Source organism: Mycteria americana, chromosome 20 (assembly GCF_035582795.1).
Source record: "Mycteria americana isolate JAX WOST 10 ecotype Jacksonville Zoo and Gardens chromosome 20, USCA_MyAme_1.0, whole genome shotgun sequence".
Lineage (NCBI taxonomy): Eukaryota > Metazoa > Chordata > Aves > Ciconiiformes > Ciconiidae > Mycteria > Mycteria americana.
Window position 1 is genome coordinate 2197536 of NC_134384.1, and position 17049 is coordinate 2214584.

At 49.8% G+C, this 17049-nt stretch overlaps 1 protein-coding gene across 1 annotated transcript; it reads left to right on the forward strand.

Moving 5' to 3' along the window:
- Window positions 1-3870: 3870 nt before the first annotated feature.
- Window positions 3871-16451, forward strand: CD34 (CD34 molecule). Its single transcript, XM_075521798.1, has 8 exons — window positions 3871-4000; window positions 9221-9361; window positions 10080-10363; window positions 10474-10555; window positions 13024-13167; window positions 13474-13514; window positions 14275-14439; window positions 16194-16451. The coding sequence occupies exons 1-8, from the start codon at window positions 3922-3924 to the stop codon at window positions 16383-16385; spliced, it is 1128 nt and encodes a 375-aa protein (XP_075377913.1). The 5' UTR covers window positions 3871-3921; the 3' UTR covers window positions 16386-16451.
- The last annotated feature ends 598 nt before the right edge of the window (window positions 16452-17049 follow it).

Sequence of the window (17049 nt, forward strand, 5' to 3'; positions counted from 1 at the left end):
CCTCTGTTCTCGCCCGCGCGGTGGGAGTGCTGTAAAGCATTCATACTCGCTCGCTTGCGATTTAAGTGGGAAAGTTATTAAAATGCTTTAAAACTCTTGAATGGCAATGGGGTGAGTGTAAGGTTGGATTTATTTGATGGGATTTTGTACAGAAATAGGTCTCCAACGTTGCACATCCACTGGGTCAGCAGTGCTGGTGTCTTGGGAGGATGGTGGGAATCTAATTATTTCATCTGTCCAGAATAGCAACTTTTTAAGAGGTGAGGAAATGACTACACCAAAACTATTGTATGCCATCTGCCTGCTAAAATACTTATAGAAAACATGTTTCCTGGCATATAACTTCCTAGCCATATGTCTATTGCATCATTCACAATTAAATTAAATCACCCTTAAATACTTGGACAAATTCCCAGCCTATGTGAACAAGCCTTCATCACCGTGCTGTTTGAAATTTGGACACTTGATCCTGTAAATGTTTAGTTGAAATTGGCTCAGCCGTTGTTAACCTTATACAGCTGATACAGACTGCTTCGAGATAATTCCAGTGCATGTTTCTTATTTGGGGCTTTAAATTTTTAACTATAAAAATTTGTTAGGGGTCTGAAAGGAGGAAATCATTCTACAGTATTCATGTGCAACATGCTGAAGTCACTTTACACAGAGGTTTAAATGGAGAGTCATATCAATGAGAAAAGGTGTTATCTTCCGCTCATTGAATAAACAGATGGAAAGAACTGAAGAGCCTGTTTACAGCTGGATATTCTGAATATTTGGAATATGCTTGGAGCTGTGTAGACACATACACACACCCACACCCCCCCTGACAACCAAAGAGCTTGCCCGCTTCACAGCGTCTCTGAAACATGATTATGAATAGACATCAGACAACAAAGCCTGACCTGCTCCTGGTTAGGCTGGGTTGGCCTTGTTTAAGCCCCGCTGCTGGCGGTCCCACTGCCACCACCCTCTGCCACGCGTCCCCCGACGGGGAGCACGGCGATGCCTGCGCGAGAGGAACGGCTGAGGCTCAAAAGCAGAGCGGTTGGATGGGTGGAAGCATCTCTAGGTCTCTCTTCTAAAATCCTCTGAAGACAGTGCTTTCAATTAAAGAATAATCTTAATAAGTAACTGATTTGGGGTTTTTTTGGTTCTTCATTTGAGGGTATGTTAGATTTACCTGCTGTGCCATGCTTAGCTGAGTCACCATCCTAGAATGAGTTCTAAAGCATGGTCTGACATACAGTGGACACAGTGGACATAAGCAGTAATGAAACCCTACATCTTTGACATGGGGAATCTCATTTAAACGCAGCCCAACTACCACTGGAAACCAAACCCATGAGCTTCCCATGCTCGGTGTCTGGCGGACCCGGTCATCGTCTATTTTTAGTCCAACTCTCTATTTTTAGTCTGTTTTTGAAAGGTGAAATAAAACCAGCAGCCAAACCCGGATGATTCTGTTGGTTTCTTTTATTCAGGAGCCCGGAGCCGCGCGGGAGGAGAATGGCAGGAAACCCGGCAGGGCGGAGGGGAGAGCCCCCCGTGCGGGCAGGAAGGGGCTGGGGGGCGCGGGGGGACCGGCCGCGGCGGGGACCCACCGTGGGCTGCACCACTTCATGGTCCAGAGCTCCCCTGCAACTCCCGTGCAAACAAGGGGCTCGGCACGAACTGGTTTGTTTTATTCGTTTCCTACAGTTCACTTATTTTTAGTACCAAAATAAAATTCCTAAGCGTTTCTAAGATTTTTGCCTTCACTGTACAGGAGTGGTCCCGAGCCCTGCCCTGCCACAGGTAGCTCAGCAGCTTTTCTTGATGCTTTTCAGTGCGATGGCATGTTGGTCCTCACCAGATGGTCCTCCTCATGGCTGATACTTTGAAATTTCAAATTTTTATGTTTAGTTGTGTTAGTCAATCCAAATTCTCACTTTAACAGAAAAAAACCCCTCTGTTATTTAAATAGGACCTTTGTCTCACTCTACTTTACTCATTTCATCTTTTGAATATATTTTCTAAACTTATATATGCGTGCGAACCCGTGCTTGCACTGAGTCATGCATTCCCAATGTGTGCATGTGTGTGTTTGAGAGAGGAAAAAAGAGAAAATGTTTGGTGGGAGCTGCTGGAGACAGCCGGGCTGTGTCCGCACTCAGGTTTTATACTGTGTTGTAGACCGTATTTTACCAGGATATTTTGGTCTTTAATGGAGCTGTATAGCTCTGTCATTCAGTAACAGATTACTGAACATAATAGAAATCTTTATATAGATGTTGGAGCACATTTCTTAGCTACAGATGTTTCCTTCCAAGAGACATTTTCCTATCATAGAATCACCGAATGGTTTGGGTTGGAAGGGACCTTTAAACATCACCTCGGGCAACCCCGGTCCTGACCTAAAAACAAAAGCTACTGGAATTTTGTCATAGCAATAAATGTGTATACTGGAAATGCTATTTGGGGCTTGCTTTGTACATAATACTACCCTATCTTTTTTTCGCTCTTTTAATCCTTTTGCTGACCGTAGCCGTATGACTGTAGAAGTGTAATGGGGGCATCCACAAAAAGATACTACATTGAGACAGTGCTTCATTGTCCTTCCTTCCGTAGCTCTTTTCCTGGCCACCTCATTTTTGATTTCCTGCTAGCAACGATGCCTTTCGTGACCGCATCATTTAGCTGTAAAAGAAAAGGAAGAATTTGGACTTAACTAGAGTTTAGTTTCCCAAATGATCATAGCGGGTTTTTTTACCCCCAAAGGCCAAAATTATTACTAAGACATTTCTGTTGTCTTCGGTGTCCCCAGACATAAAAATCAAGAAATGGAAACACCAAAGTATTTTTAAATAAAATAATTATTTTTTTTTTAAATCAATGCTTTTGGAGATACTCATGTTTCTTTAAGGCCACGTTAGGATGCAGTGACTCAGCCCCGTTTGCTGCCCACTGCAGAGCATCCCCCGGCTCCAGAGCTGATCCCGCGTGCGCCTGCGGTGCAGCCACTGGAAAACCAGGGAGCCAGGACCAACCGTTTCCACTTGGTAAAGTTCAGCCTGGTAATAAAACTGAAGTCAGTATTTCTATACTGTTTTTAATGTTTCTATAATGCGTTATTAATGGAAATGAGCTCCAGGAAGTTATTTATTAGTCTCAAGTCCCTCTTCTGCTCCAGGTTTTACGCAGAAGTTTTTGCCTGTGGGTTTTTCTCTCCCCTAGACCTTCTCTAAACCATTTCATTCGTGCTCTCTGTTTGACCGAAGTCAATTTAGTGAAGCTAATGGAGTTACTTCTCTTCAGGTCAATGATGATTTTGCATCCTTGAGTTCCTTGCTTAATTTGCTGAGAAAATTTCAGGTTCTAAAGACAGTTCTCAGAGTTCCCCCCTTTGCAGGGCACTGGCCACAGCGCAGCCCTGGGAGCGTGCACGGGGCTCGCCGGGGGTGGCTGGACCTGGGGTTTCTCCACTTCTCTGCTCCCATCAGATTGGGTTCACTTTGCTTTGAGGGAAGTTTAGCAGCAGGCTCCACCGTAATCCTTCCTTCCAGCTGGAGCCTTTGCTGTAATGGGAAAGCAAGCAGCTCTCAGGAAAGAGTTAAGCCCAGCGAGGCTTTGGGATCCTTTGCTGGGGAGAGGGTTGCTCTTTTGTTTGTTTTGAAGCGCTGGCAGGAAAGTAGGGAGGAGAAAATTACCTAAGTGATAGTGAGGTTGCCATGAACTGTATAAAGCTGTGAAATCAAATCGGAGAAACTCCACCTCGCAGTCTTGAACCATAAGCACAACCCCTGAAAAGAAACCCACCCCACAGCCGAGTGATCTCAAAGGCTTGAACTCAAACCAAGCTACATGAGCTCAGAGCTGCTGCAGGACTGAAAATCCAAGAGCTGTCACAGCCAGATCCAGTTTTAGTGGGAGCTGCGAGCCGGAATGCTGTTCTTGGGAAGTTTAAAAATAATGAAGTGGAGGCAGCTTTTCTGGATTGCGTTCTGTGTTGTGGAGTTGTCTGGTGAGTATTGACTGCAGAAAATACCAGGCTTATAAGCACTGAGCAGCGTGAGACGAGTGCATGGGGCAAGTTCTTTCTAACTTCTGAAACAGCAGCTTGGGGGGATGCATTTTAATGAGCGGGGCTTGCAATTTCACGTAAAGAACACTGCAGTGGCATTGTACAGACCAGCACTGCATCGGGCATCCTGGCCAACACATTCACAGCGACGATGTGCTGCAAACCGCAAATGCTGCTGGTTTGAAAAGGAGAGCAACCAGGATATAAGAGCTCCCTGTAATATTGCAGATAACACAAGGGGATGCAAATGCAGCGTGCACAGCTGTGAAGTGCAGCCGCAGTTCAAGTCCTTTCTCAGGCTGCATTGGAGTGAATTAGCCTTACTTTTGTTTTGTGGTAGGAACTAAACATTTTCTGAAAATCAAATGCATCTCCATAAATATTAAAATCTCCTATTCCAGTTCTTCAAATATTCATCATATGAAAAAGTGAATAGTAATACAGAGATTTCCTCCAGGTAGTACTTTTTAAAGGGTTATATTTTAGGGAAATATTAGCATTTTTGTCCCAAACGCAACAACCGTGAAGTAATAAAAAGGGACTTAAAAAAAGTGAAGCAGCACTCTGTGTGCTGCACACTGTGCTGGGACAGGAGCCAGGAACCTGCGGGTGTCTCCTCAAATGTAATTTTTCCTTACACGAATGTGAGCGACTAGATCTATTGAAAGAATTTGCTGTATTTTGTTCTTCGGTTTCACGGTGCTCCTTTCATGTTCCCTTTGCTGCCAAGGTATATTGCTCACCCGAGCCGTTGTGCCTGACCCTCCAGTCTATGTTAATTTTACAGGAAGGAAAAAAACCCAATTTTATTTGAGAGAAATAAAATTCAGGACTGTCTGGTTGGGCTGAAGTGAGCAGCGAGCGAGGGTATAAGACAAAAGTGTTTACCTGAAACGCAAATTTCTGAGTTCCTTGTAGTACAAAGCAAAAGTGATACAAAAGTGATAAAAAGCTTTGCCTTTGTAAAGACGAAGCTACCGGGCGACAGGGGGTTTAGTGCTGCAAAATGTCATTCCTTTTGCCGGCACAGCCAATGCTCCACATTTCTGCGGGATATTATGGTGCTTTATTAGCACTTGCTGGAAAGTAGAGGAGGTTTATTTCTATTCAATGTAACTGCCGTGCAGAGCAGAGAAAAACTAGGGAGCCCATCCTTAGGGCTCTGCGAGCTCTTCATCTCTTTGGGGAGTCCAAGTGAATTAAGCGAAGGTTTCAGTTGTGCATCTCCGGAGGGAAATCCCAATTCTGGGGCGTTTGTGCTCAGGTTGGCTCCTGGCAGCGCTGGCAAGGGTGGGACGGGGACGCCCAGCCTCCACCTGCCCCCAGGACAGCTTCAGCTAAAGCCACGCGTTTTACAGGGGAACCCCCCCGTGCCACGCTGGGCCAGGCGAGGTCTTCCACAAACGCCACGCGTGGATGCGGCGCGGGGAGGTCCGAGGCCGGGTACCCACTGGCTGCTAACTGCACGCTGACTCTGAGCAACGAGCAGCCTCGTCCAGCCTCGCAGGGAGTGAATCGCATGTGAAATACGCGGTTCTGGGGTTTGCCTGATCCTTGGGGGAACCGCTGGGTTGCAGTGAGGGTGGGAGAACTTTACGCTTGTCCCTGGTCCGCAGAGCGGGCTGATGCTCCGGGGCTGCTCGAGAACCCTCCGGGTGATGCTGTGAGCGGTTCACGGTGGCAAAATAGGGTATCGATAAACCACGTGTAGAGCTGTCCTGTGCGATTTGAGACAATCTCAAAACTTACATGGAAAAGAGCGTATATATTCTAGTTGTACCTAATACAAACACGTTCTTTTTTTAAAAAAAAAAAAATCTTTCTGTTTTATATCTTTTTTATTCATCTCTGCCCAACTTGATTCTTAAAAAAAATCTCTTTTCTTGTAATTTTAAAACAGTCTTTCTTTCCTTCATTCCTTTTACAAGATCTAGAAAAGCTCTAAAAATCAGGGAAGCAAAAGGCGCTCTAAAACTCGCAGCCACTTGAGCTTAACGTCCTTCAGAGGGCTGCACATCGTCACCGCGCGAGCCAGGAGCAACCTCGGTCCCAGGGAGGCATCGGGCTCCTGAGCAGCACCCCGCTGCCGGGGAGGCCCCGAGCCCAGGACAACCTCGGCTCGGCAGCTGGGGTTTGGCGCAGCGGCTCGGGGGGCTCCCGCAGCCCCCTGCCCTGCGTGACTGCGGCCCCACACCCATATCCTGTCCGGGAGAAGGAAAAGGGGGAGGGAAGGGGTTTTTATCAGATATTTCCAGAGGGAAGAGAGCTCCACCCGCTTGAATTCCTGCCACATGGCTGAGAGCAGTAAAACTGGGAAGGCGTGAGTAATGCAGGCTGGAGCCCTCGGCGGAGCTGCTGCGGGAAGCCCGGGCTGGCTGCAGCTCCAGAGCTCCCCGCTCCCCTGGCTTCCTCACCCTCCTCTTCGGCAGCCACCGGTACCAGCGGTACCACGCTGCCGGCTCACCCGCGGCGCTTTGCCGTGCTCGGCCGCAGCCCTTCCGGTGCACCGGCTGAGCTTGGAAAAACGCTTCGTTAAACACACAGAAGAGTTCGAGAAACTGCCCTGGCACAGGCTTTCCATGTCGGAGCACTGAAGTAGGCACCCGGTTAGCAGAAGGTTTATCAAAAGGTTTACCAAGAGATTCGTGTGTCAGCCGGGACCAGCACAGGAGGTGGAATTACTGTCCGGGTCCCCTGCAGGGATGGAGGTGCAGGGGACAAACCCCCGTGTTTAATTTGCTGCGGGTGCAGAATAGGGCACAAATTACGGAAACTTTTCTCCCGTTTCCTGAGCCTTTGCCACTGCAGAGTTTTGCCTGCTACGGTCCTGGTTTAGTGCTCAGGGATGAGTGTTGGACCGAGTCAACTACTTTAACATTTACATTGGTGCTTTTTTTTAATTTGATATGGGCTGAGCTGAGATACTTCCTAAGCCCCATTATGAAAATATCTTTAAAAATCAGAGGCATTTACTTTTTAAAAGCTAGATAGGTAAATACATTAGGTACCGTGGAGTACAGTTTTCCTTCACGTATCTGCATGCTTTTTCTCCTGCATGTGCTAGCACTACCAGGTGAAGATTTCTCTGAGGTTAATAAACGGCTTGGCTTAAACTCTCAAACCCTTAATACTAACAAATTGACAAAGCTTAGCAAAGCTAGTAAAAATGTATGGTGCAATAAATGACCCTCTTTAGCTGAGCACCATGTGGATTATCCAGCTCACATCTGGATCATTATTTATCTCATGAGTCCTAAGGTTTCAAAAAACTTAGCCATGTTTTCTATAAAAGTGCCTGCATACACTACAATAAAGGGAAGAAAAAGAAATACTATGTGACAAGTCTTCTCACAAATTACACTGAGCAATAATCCAGGCTTCAATTTATGATATTCAGTGGTGAAAAGACTTTGATTAGAAATACCTCTGGTGCTTTACAAACATCTGGAATAGTTCAAAGGTGCTTGGGTGGCTGTGGCACTTGGGGAGGTCGAGCCCAGGCGCTACATTGTTCCAGGGATGTACAGGTTCCTGCTGACGGCCGTGCAAACACAAAGCTGTGTGCCAAGCGTGGATTTAACTTTGTGCTACTCGTTATTCTGGGCATGCAGTCATGCCTCCTGCTTTTGATTTGTTAAAATTCGTCAGAAAAACTTGGTGATTTAACCAGTTGGAACTGAATTGTCTTAGAGAGAAGAAACTTCTCCCTTAAATAAAAGCCATGCCAGAAGCTAAATCCCAGCTCCAGACACCTGCACCGAGCCCTCGGCAGGGCCCCCGCCTCCCCCCCGGTGCTCCCGCGCCCAGAGCAGCTGCAGCCCAGCCGGCCCGGGACGGGATGGGATGGAATGGGATGGGATGGAATGGGATGGGATGGGATGGGATGGGACGGGACGGGACGGGACGGGACGGGACGGGACGGGATGGGATGGGATGGGATGGGACGGGTGGCCCTGTGGGGCGGGGCTGGGGCACGCTCCCCCCTCAGTACCCTCCGGTACAACCACCCACCGGCTGCAGGAACAGCCGAGCAGCTCTGCCCGCTGTCACCCATTGCCCAAACGAACTGCGGTGATCTCGGTCTTTGCTTTTCATAAACCGTCCAGGTTCTCTGGACCTGATCCAGCCAAGTACGAACACCCCAACTCAGAAAAAATCCTGCCAGGACAACAGCGCAGTGCACGACAGTGCGGTGCACCACACATAAATGCACCTTTAACTGGCAGTGGCTGCGTTCAGCCCAGCCGCTGCCCTGACGCTGGTGCTGGGCGCCTGCTCAGGACCTGTCAGTGCTGCTCCATCTCGGAGGGCTGTTTGGAAGGATGAAGTAACTCTTTTTGGAGCTCGGGCTCCCCTGGGCAGAAATACAAATGAAACAACGTATTTTGTATGATTTTCTCTTTAGTGTCTGGATAAGAATCTTAAACAGCAACAGCCCTGCAGTAGAGACTGCAGCTGTTTGTAAAAAGTGGAAATAGATCTTAAGGATAGAAAAGGTTAAGAAATGGGAAGAAATGCATTTTCACTGACTCATATAGTTCATTTCAGAAGAAAAAGCTGGAAGTGTCATCTTTGTAACGTACCAGGAAGCAATATATAAACTTTAAGTTAGAACAGCAAACCATTCTCCAAACATTCAGTTTTACCTCCAAAGATGTTTTTGCTCATGAGTCAGAGCTGATCCCAAGCCAATGGGAATGTTTCTATTTACTTTGAGATTGTGCCTGCAACTGCAAATCCAACTTATTTTTTCCTGAGGCGCACAAGTGATCTCTTCCAAGGCCTGAGTCTTTCCTCCAAGCATTATAAACCCAAAATACTATGAAACCCACCTTTGTGCAGAGCTTTGTGCATCCCTCGGGAAGCCCGAGGGTCGGGCAGGGTGAGGGCAGAAACGAGCCCGTCCTCCTCCAGTGCCGCCCCAGGAGCCCCGGAGCCTCTGCAAGGGCTGCACCAAAATTTGGTACTCGCCCAACCGAAATGTTTAGTCTCTGAGCTTCTCCCATATGAGCTCTAAGGCAGCCTGCCATTTTGGGGCAAGAAGAAAGCAAATTGTGAAAGCAGCTAATGCCTCCCTGCCCTGCCCGCAGGGACCGTCGGGGGCAGGCAGGGGCTCGGGGCCGGGGCGGGGGGACGGCAGCCCCTAACACCTTCCTCTGCCCCCAGGCAAAGCTTCTGGGAGCCCAACAGACACCCCCACACCCACGGCCCCAGCCACGGAAACGAAAGGCACCAGCAGCGCGGCAGCCACCGCAGCCCCCGGAGCCCCCAGCAGTGCCGAGCCGACACCAGAGACATCCGGTAATTGCTCCCCCCGTGACGCCTGGTAGCATGCGCATTAATAATCACATTTATTAAGTGCACAGGCTTGCCCTAAGAAACCGCACAGTCAGTGCATGGGTTGTGCTCTCAAAAAAGAGCCTGATAGTATGGTCAAAAGCTTTAATCCTGTCCAAAAAATCCCACCTGGGCCAGCCTAACACTGCTGTCTTCAGGACAGGCGGCTTAGACCCATCCTTTTCAAAACAGCCAAGAGATGAGGGGACAAAATGCTCATTAATCTTTTATCTCAACATACCTGTTCTTTGCTCAGCAAATGGCACCCGTAGAGGTCTGCCAGCCTTTACGGTAAGCTCTGAAGGGCCGTGAAGCAGGGACCCTTGCACAGATGTACGGTGCCTTTCTCTTATGCCGTTTGAAATCAGTACATCTCTGTGAAGTCTCTGGGCCAAGGGGGAGGCGAGGGCGATGCAGGGGAGGTCGGGCGATGGCATCCGTGCTGTGGTGCAGCGTATGCCCAGGGAATTAGCCCATTGTAAAGAGATTATGAAGCGCATGTAACAATTAGGTAACTGAAGCAAGTCTAATGCGCATTTCTTATACGGCCAATAACATGTTCTGGTACCGCCAGCTATGACAAATCAATATTGTACTTCAGTCATCGCAATGCCACGCACTGATTTTAGAGAACTTAAGCTTTCTCATGCATCCTTTTCATTGCATTTCTTCAAAACCAAAGCTACGACCAGGTTCCTGGCAGCCAGCCCCACCTCCCCGGGGCTCGGCAGCGAGCGGACGAGCCCACAGCCCAGCCAAGCACCCACGCAGCTGCTGGGCACCCCCTCGGAGCCAGACCACACGAGCCGAGGGGTCCCCACAACCGAGAGCCCAGCGACTCGACCCAGCACGGCGGCAGAAACCCCAGGGTCCACGTCGGCTCTGATGAGCTCTCCTGCCACCTCGGGGCATCCTCGCGTCTCAGCTTCCACCCTGCCGCTGCACACAGACAGGGACATCCCAAAGGTGAGGATGCGGCTGGGCACCGCGGGCCGTTGGGACCGCGAGGAGGCTGGACTTGTCTCACAGCCCCCCGACAGTTCACCGATACCACCACTGTGTTTTTCCCCTTCCAGCCCATCACATGCCACAATGTCAAAGAAGTGAGCGACACTGGAGCCATCTGCTTGCAGCTCAAAGAGTCCGACACTTGCGTGAGTTGCAGCCCCGGGTGGGCACGCGTCTCCGAGGGGGGGGGACGTGCAGGAGGAGGGGGGCTGCAAGCAAACACCCGAGGGCAGGTTCCTGCAGCGCCCTCAGGCTTGCAGCGATGGGGTCACCCACCACACCTGGGGGGTCGGTTTGGGGTGGGGAGCTCACACCGTTATCCCTGGGGCAGAACATTTGAGCTGCGCCAAAGTGACAGATCCCAGCAGTCCCAGGAGGATCCCAAAGGGACGATCCCAGCAGTCCCAGGGGAAATGCAACCTCCTGGTGCATAAAACCTCCTTTTCATGATTAAGCTCTGGGGTCAGTTTAGCTTCTAAAGTGTCTCCCACCATGTTTAACGGGAAATTGCCTTTGTTCTTCTTCTTCCTCTTCCTGTTGGGAAGGCAAGTGCCTTTTTTTGTCTTGCCAACTGCCCTAGGAAAGAAAACAGGGCATCTGAAGGAGCACGGGTGGCAGAGCAGTGTCCCCATCTGCACCAACCCCTAAGGGGATCCCAGGCTCTCTGCAACTGCCCTTGGCCTTGTGCACCAAAAATGACGCATTTATAAAAGCAGAAGAGGGTCCGGCTGAGACACTATTGTGGGTGGGAGGAAAGAAACCCTTCATGCAGGAGGTACAACCTGCAACAGCGGCCAGACGGTGCTGGATCTTGTGGGACAGCAGGTTTGGCGATGCCCTGGGTATAAAGTGACAGTGATTAATTTTACTTCTGCTGGTCAGCCGTACTGCCACCACTTGGGGCGAGTGAATTCTTACTTGGCTTTTCTCTGCAAATTGGCGATTAAATGGCATTTAGATTTGTTCCTGTTTACAGGGACTGCACTTTAGCAGGAATTCACATGGAAACTCCTCCGGGAGCGAGCGATTCCGATCACAGATGCCATCTAGTGGCTACGGCACCCCCGGGCACCGGGTTTATAGCAATTATGCACGCATTACACACCTGCACATACCTAAATGCATGCGTATGTAACCTGCAGAACATCCTGCAGAGCTGTATCTCATTGCACCTACTCTTAACCCTCCCACCACGTGAAACGAGTCAAACTGCCCCACTGCCAGCCGTGTTTTTCTGGGAGCTCTCACCCCACAGCAGACCTCTCCCATGCTTCCAGCTCAACTAATCATCGAGTGGGAAAAACCAGCTCAGGCTCAGCAGCCGCTGGACCTGGGAACCAGATAAGAGCGTCTGCGAGGAGAGCAGATAGGAGGGACCGTGCCGTGTCTTGCTTTCCTGCTGGCCTTTCCCAAAGCAAATGAGCAATAAGCTGGCACCCAGTGCTGCTAATTGCAAAGGGAAATTCTGACACTCCGATGAGTTCTTTCCACAGCAGAGAAAGGAAAATACACACTTGGGTCTCTTGTTCCATCTTGGCCTTTCTCACCCCAAGCCAAGCTCTACAGAAACAGCTGAAAATGATTTGTTTGTTATTCTCCCATGGACAAGTTTCTGCATTTTTGTATGCTAAGAGGATGTGGCGATCCGAGCACAATGCTGAGGCAATTCTAAGGCAAAGAGAGGAAGGTACTGAGCTGCCTGGCTCTGCACAACACTGCAAGACAAGAGGGTTTTCTCCTCTTTCGCAGCCCCACGTTGGTGGGTACCTCCCGGGGAGCCAGTGCAGGGCAGGGGCAGGACGGGGGATTCAGCTGGAGCCGCTCTCTGTCTCGAGGGGGTGGGCATGACCACAGTTCAGATGCTGTCCCCAGCTGGGAGGATGTTAGGGAAGCTGATAACGTCTTTTAGCAACTGTGGGCTCTGTCTCTAAGCCTGACTGTGGCTGAAAATAGACCCGAGGAGAAAGCTTATCCTGTCTGATACAGAAATTGGCCCACAGAAGGGAAAGGCTGCAGCTCCTCGCTCCTCTTCCTCTTCCACCCAAGAGTCGGTTCAGCTCTAAAATGTGAGAAATTTGTATTTTTTTGCCTAGCCTTTGATCAGCAACCTAGCAAAAACATTGAAGACATTTCCTAAACAGGAAGGCTCAATGCTTCTTTGTTATTTCCCTCCTTTCCCAGCCCTTGCCTGGGACTCTGAAACAATAGGGCTCTTCAGGCGGCTGTTTCAGTCCAAAAATTGGAGGGACTTGCCATGCGATTCAGATCCTAAATTTAGCTTTGTTTAAATGCCATTTGCAAGAGTTGCTAATAATATCATCATCTAATTGAATCTCATTAAGTTAAGAAACAAGAAGTAAGCATCTCCATTTTCTAGGTGTTGGTATTGGGGCTCAAGCAGTGGTGAAGCGGGAGGTGGAGGTCTGACGCCCAGCCCAGCGCTGTTTGTCGCTTGTTGCTGCTTCTGCTCAGCTTTGCACAGCACAGATAAGCCACCAAAACACAAAGGGTGAATGCACAACATTACCAGTGGAAGGTACATCTTCAGCATAGCTGAGATGGAGAATTAGTCGGTTTGGTTGGTTCAATGGCTGTTTGTTTGAAAATTTTGCAGACAGATTTTTTAGAGACGAAGGGATCGGACTTATGGAGTGCAATATGTGAAGAGGGCACCCACCGCGTTCCCTCCCCCTGCCAGATTAAGCTCGCTAAATCCGAGGTGGACCATGACTGTATGCTGCTCATCCTCGTCGGTGAGAGAGGTCAGTTGAGCTAATTCCTTGGGCTGTCACTGACACTGCTGGATAATGACCTCGACGTGGGCAATGGGAGAGGGGACTGTTTGTGGGGAGAGGCTGGGGAACACAAATCCTCAGCTGCAGCCTGGGAGGTGACTTCTCTCTGCAACTACTGCTCTTCTGGGGTCTCGCTAGATCCACGGAGCCGCGGCGTTGCCTCCAGAGCAGCGAAGGGGCTCACAGCTCCTCCGTGATCAGCAATGGCCAGGCTCTTCAATACTGCAGCGTGACCCTCCGTGTAATGTGCCTCTCCTCTTTTAAACCTTGCAGATCCTGCTACAGATGTGCTCCAGGAGTCTCTCTGGGAAAAGGTAAATTCCTTGAGCAAATTCAGCTGAGAAAAAGGGATGGCCTGAGTGGCTGGAGAAAGGAGATTTTTAGATGGTCAGTTGAGGCTGGGCCAGACGGCTGAGACCTGAACCTGCCTCCATCTCGGAGGTGCTTGTTGAACGTTGGTACACGAGATGGTTGGAGCTGACCACCAGACTTGCAGCGAGGCAGCAGTGCACCGTTAAGAGCACTAGTACAACCACTGAAGGCAGAAATGCTTGAAATAGTTACTGTAAAATTTGGTAGTATTTTCTTAAAAAAAAGGCCTAGATCCCAACAATAACTCTTGGGATGTAATTGGCACTCTGCTTCTTCAAAGTACCACGCTGACGTTAATTAATTCCTCCTCTCAACACTCCAGTGAGGCTGCCATCGGCTTGTAAAGCTGAGCTCCAGGTGCCTATATAAATGGCAGCCAACAGAGCTGCAACAGCGGTGCACAGAGATATTTCAGCCGTGCAGATGCACGCCCTAAATCTCAGGGCCTGAACACTCTCGTCCAAGGGAGGAAATTTCCCTAAGCCACAGAAGACACTAGGATGGAAATGAGACCACGAGGATGTGAGAGCTCCCAGGGCAAGTGCAAAGCTCAGGAGCTTGGGTAGCAAAGCCCAGCTTTGTTTACGTGAAGTTTAACAAGGAGGTGAAGAGCAGCATTGTTTTAAGCCTGGTGCCTGTTCAGCAGATGCACATGTTTCCTGTTTGTCAGCCTCCCGGCTCTCTTCGGTTTTTTTTTTCCAGTTTGGAATAAAATCCGTTAAACGGGGGAGCGTGAGGAACCACCAGGACTTTTCTCAGAAGACCCTGATCGCCTTGGTCACGTCGGGACTGATGCTGGCATTCCTGGGCTTGGCTGGATATTTCCTGATGAAGCGGCGGAGCTGGAGCCCTGCGGGGGAGAGGCTGGTCAGTGCTTACAGATGGCAGAACAGCCGGTAGAGAGGAGCCCGGCAGTGCCGGAGCGGTGGAGGGGTGCCTGGGGGGGAGAGGAGGGGGCTGCCCCGCACCCTGCGGCTCGGTACCCTCAGCCTGCGTGTGTGTCCCCAGGTCGACGGGACGGCTCGGCCGGCGCGCGGGGCGTTGTGACCGGGGCTGGGTCAGCCTGGGCAAGGTGAAGGGCAGGAGCGGGGAGGCCAGACTGTACAGGGTGAAGGGAACCCTCTCTTGCCTTCTAAAATTAATTCTTAGCTGATTGCTCCTGTGGGAAAACCGCCCCTTTCTCACTCGTACGTCTAGGTCTAACACTTATTTTTGCTCAGCAGTAAGAACTCATCCAGCAAGACCCCCTCCAGAGACACTGAAATCTTATGAATTTGTCATTAAAAGTGACACACTTTAACTTTCCATTCTCTGCGTTTGAGTTATATGTCTGTCTTGTACCGATGCTGTATAAAAGGCTATTTCTCCCCTCACTTAACAAGCAATGGTAATAAAATATATCAAGAAAGAAAGAGAAAGAAATTTCCTATTTCCATTTTCCCCTTTCCAGGTAGGCTGACCACCGAGGACTCTTCCCTCCCAGTAACTTCTGGGGATGTGAGCCCTCTGTAAAGTGAGGATGGGCCATGCATTTTCCCCATCGCTGCTTCTGGGCACGTGAACAGTTGCGTCCTGGGAAGCCATTAGGTTATTTCATTGCCAGAAAGGATGCTCGCAAAACATGCGGCTGGGAAGTCAAGTGCATGTGTCAGAGGCAGGGACATCGCAGCTTGTGCTCTCGAGCCTGCTGCCTCCGGGTACCGTCTCCTGGATGCTGGCAGCGAGTGAAAGGCAACGTAAATGCGTGGCTGGGAGCTGCCCATGTAAATGCATGGCAGTGTCAATCCAGTTTCTAGGTAAGATGTGTCCCGCACGCCCATCTCGCTGCCACGGACGAGGGTGACAGCAAAGGGGCCAAGCGAAACCACGGGGCGGGCGGGAAGCTCGGCAGTCTGCCATGTGTGCTGGATGCCGCTGAGCAAACAAGGAGCGGGGCTATCTGCTACCAGCTGGCAATCGCCGCCCGCAGCCCAGGACCACCGGCGCCCATTGCATTGCTAGCAGTCCTGCCACAGTCCGACACATGCGGCGTTACCGTGGTGGGGGACGGAGGCAGCTCTGCCAGTGCTCTGGATGCTCCAGAGGCATCTGCTCCTTATAGCAACAGCAGTGACAAGCCACGCAGCATGCCTTTGCATTTGCTGGAGGGCAGTCCTGTGCTTCTGCTAGCACCTTGCTGCGAAAGAAGGCTGAAAGAAAGAAGGATGGGGAAAGAAAAAGAGGCAATTTCCATAGTTTCCATTCAATGGTGCTTCTTACTTGGCCAAAGTGGAAAGCAGAGGTGGTCTGTCACGGGGCAGCTTTGCAAACCCGAGGCAGGGTCAGCTCCAAAACCCTTCGTACGAGAAAACAACAAAACCTGACAGCTTCTCTTTTCAGGTCCAGGAGAGAAAAAAAGTGCAGTTCCTGGCTGGTTTTCTTGCTTCATCTTGCCACGGCACGGTTCAGGCCCTCTGTTCCCCTTCTTGTCAGCAAGAGCAGGTTCCCATGCCTGCAGTTGTTTGTCCCTCCTGTCCAGGAAGCGCAGGCAGCCAGCCAAGCCGCTGCCTGCAATCCAAGCCGGTTGCTGTCAGCCCTTTCCCTTCCCTAACTCTGCCTTTGTTATTTATGTACCTGTTTAGGCTGAAGACCCGTATTACACGGAAAACGGTAGCCAGGGAAACACGATGTTGATGATGCCCCCCCAAGAGCAACCTGAGCTGCAGGAGAAGCCAAACCTCAACGGTGGGACTCAGGAGAACGGGACTGGGCAAGCGTCCTCCAAAAACGGCCACTCAGCCAGGCAGCACAGTCCCGCCGACACTGAAATGTGAACCGGGCGGAGAAGTGCATCCTTAGCGCGAACTAAGAGGGGAGCGGAGAGAAAAGGGAGGGCAGGAGTTTTCTATGGACAGTTAGGGAATTGCAGACCTTTTTTTATTATTATTATTTCTGTGAAGAACTTCAAAATCAGCCTAAAGCACATTAAGCGCCAGAACTGCCAAAGACCTGCTTCTCTGCCTCCTCCTACTTCTCCCGTTGACCACACAAGACACTTCTTCACAGCTGTTCTCTGCTTTTGTTAGAAGAACGTAACGAGAAATGCAAGTGCCCTTAGCCCTGAACAGCTTTTCAGCAGAGGCAGACTGAAGCTACAGAAGCCTTGAGCCAGACTCCAAACAGCCAAAAGTTTTGGTGGCAGTGTGTTAGGCTGATTAAAATAGTTAAATTGGGAGTTCAGTGACAAAAACCTCTCAGGTTTCAGATAATTTTGGTTAACAGAGTTGTTTTTTATCTCATCTTTATGTTTAAGTGCAAGATTTCTTCCTCTTTATAAGAACATCAGGCATTTAATCCCCCTTCTTGTGCTTTATGTCTTCTTTCGTATTTCCTACTCCAGCAGAATTTGCTGAAGCTCTGTGTAAAACTTTCCATGTGGAACTGAAGGTTTAAATGTGAATAGACCTCAAACTTGTTTCTTTTTTAATCCTACCAGTA

What these genes read in the sequence shown, in the direction of transcription:
- CD34 (XM_075521798.1), top strand. Translation starts at nt 3,922, where the DNA reads ATGCTGTTCTTGGGAAGTTTAAAAATAATGAAGTGGAGGCAGCTTTTC. An exon ending in GCCGACACCAGAGACATCCG is followed by an intron (nt 9,362 to 10,079) that starts GTAATTGCTCCC and finishes TCAAAACCAAAG; the next exon opens with CTACGACCAGGTTCCTGGCA. An exon ending in AGAGTCCGACACTTGCGTGA is followed by an intron (nt 10,556 to 13,023) that starts GTTGCAGCCCCG and finishes TTTTGCAGACAG; the next exon opens with ATTTTTTAGAGACGAAGGGA.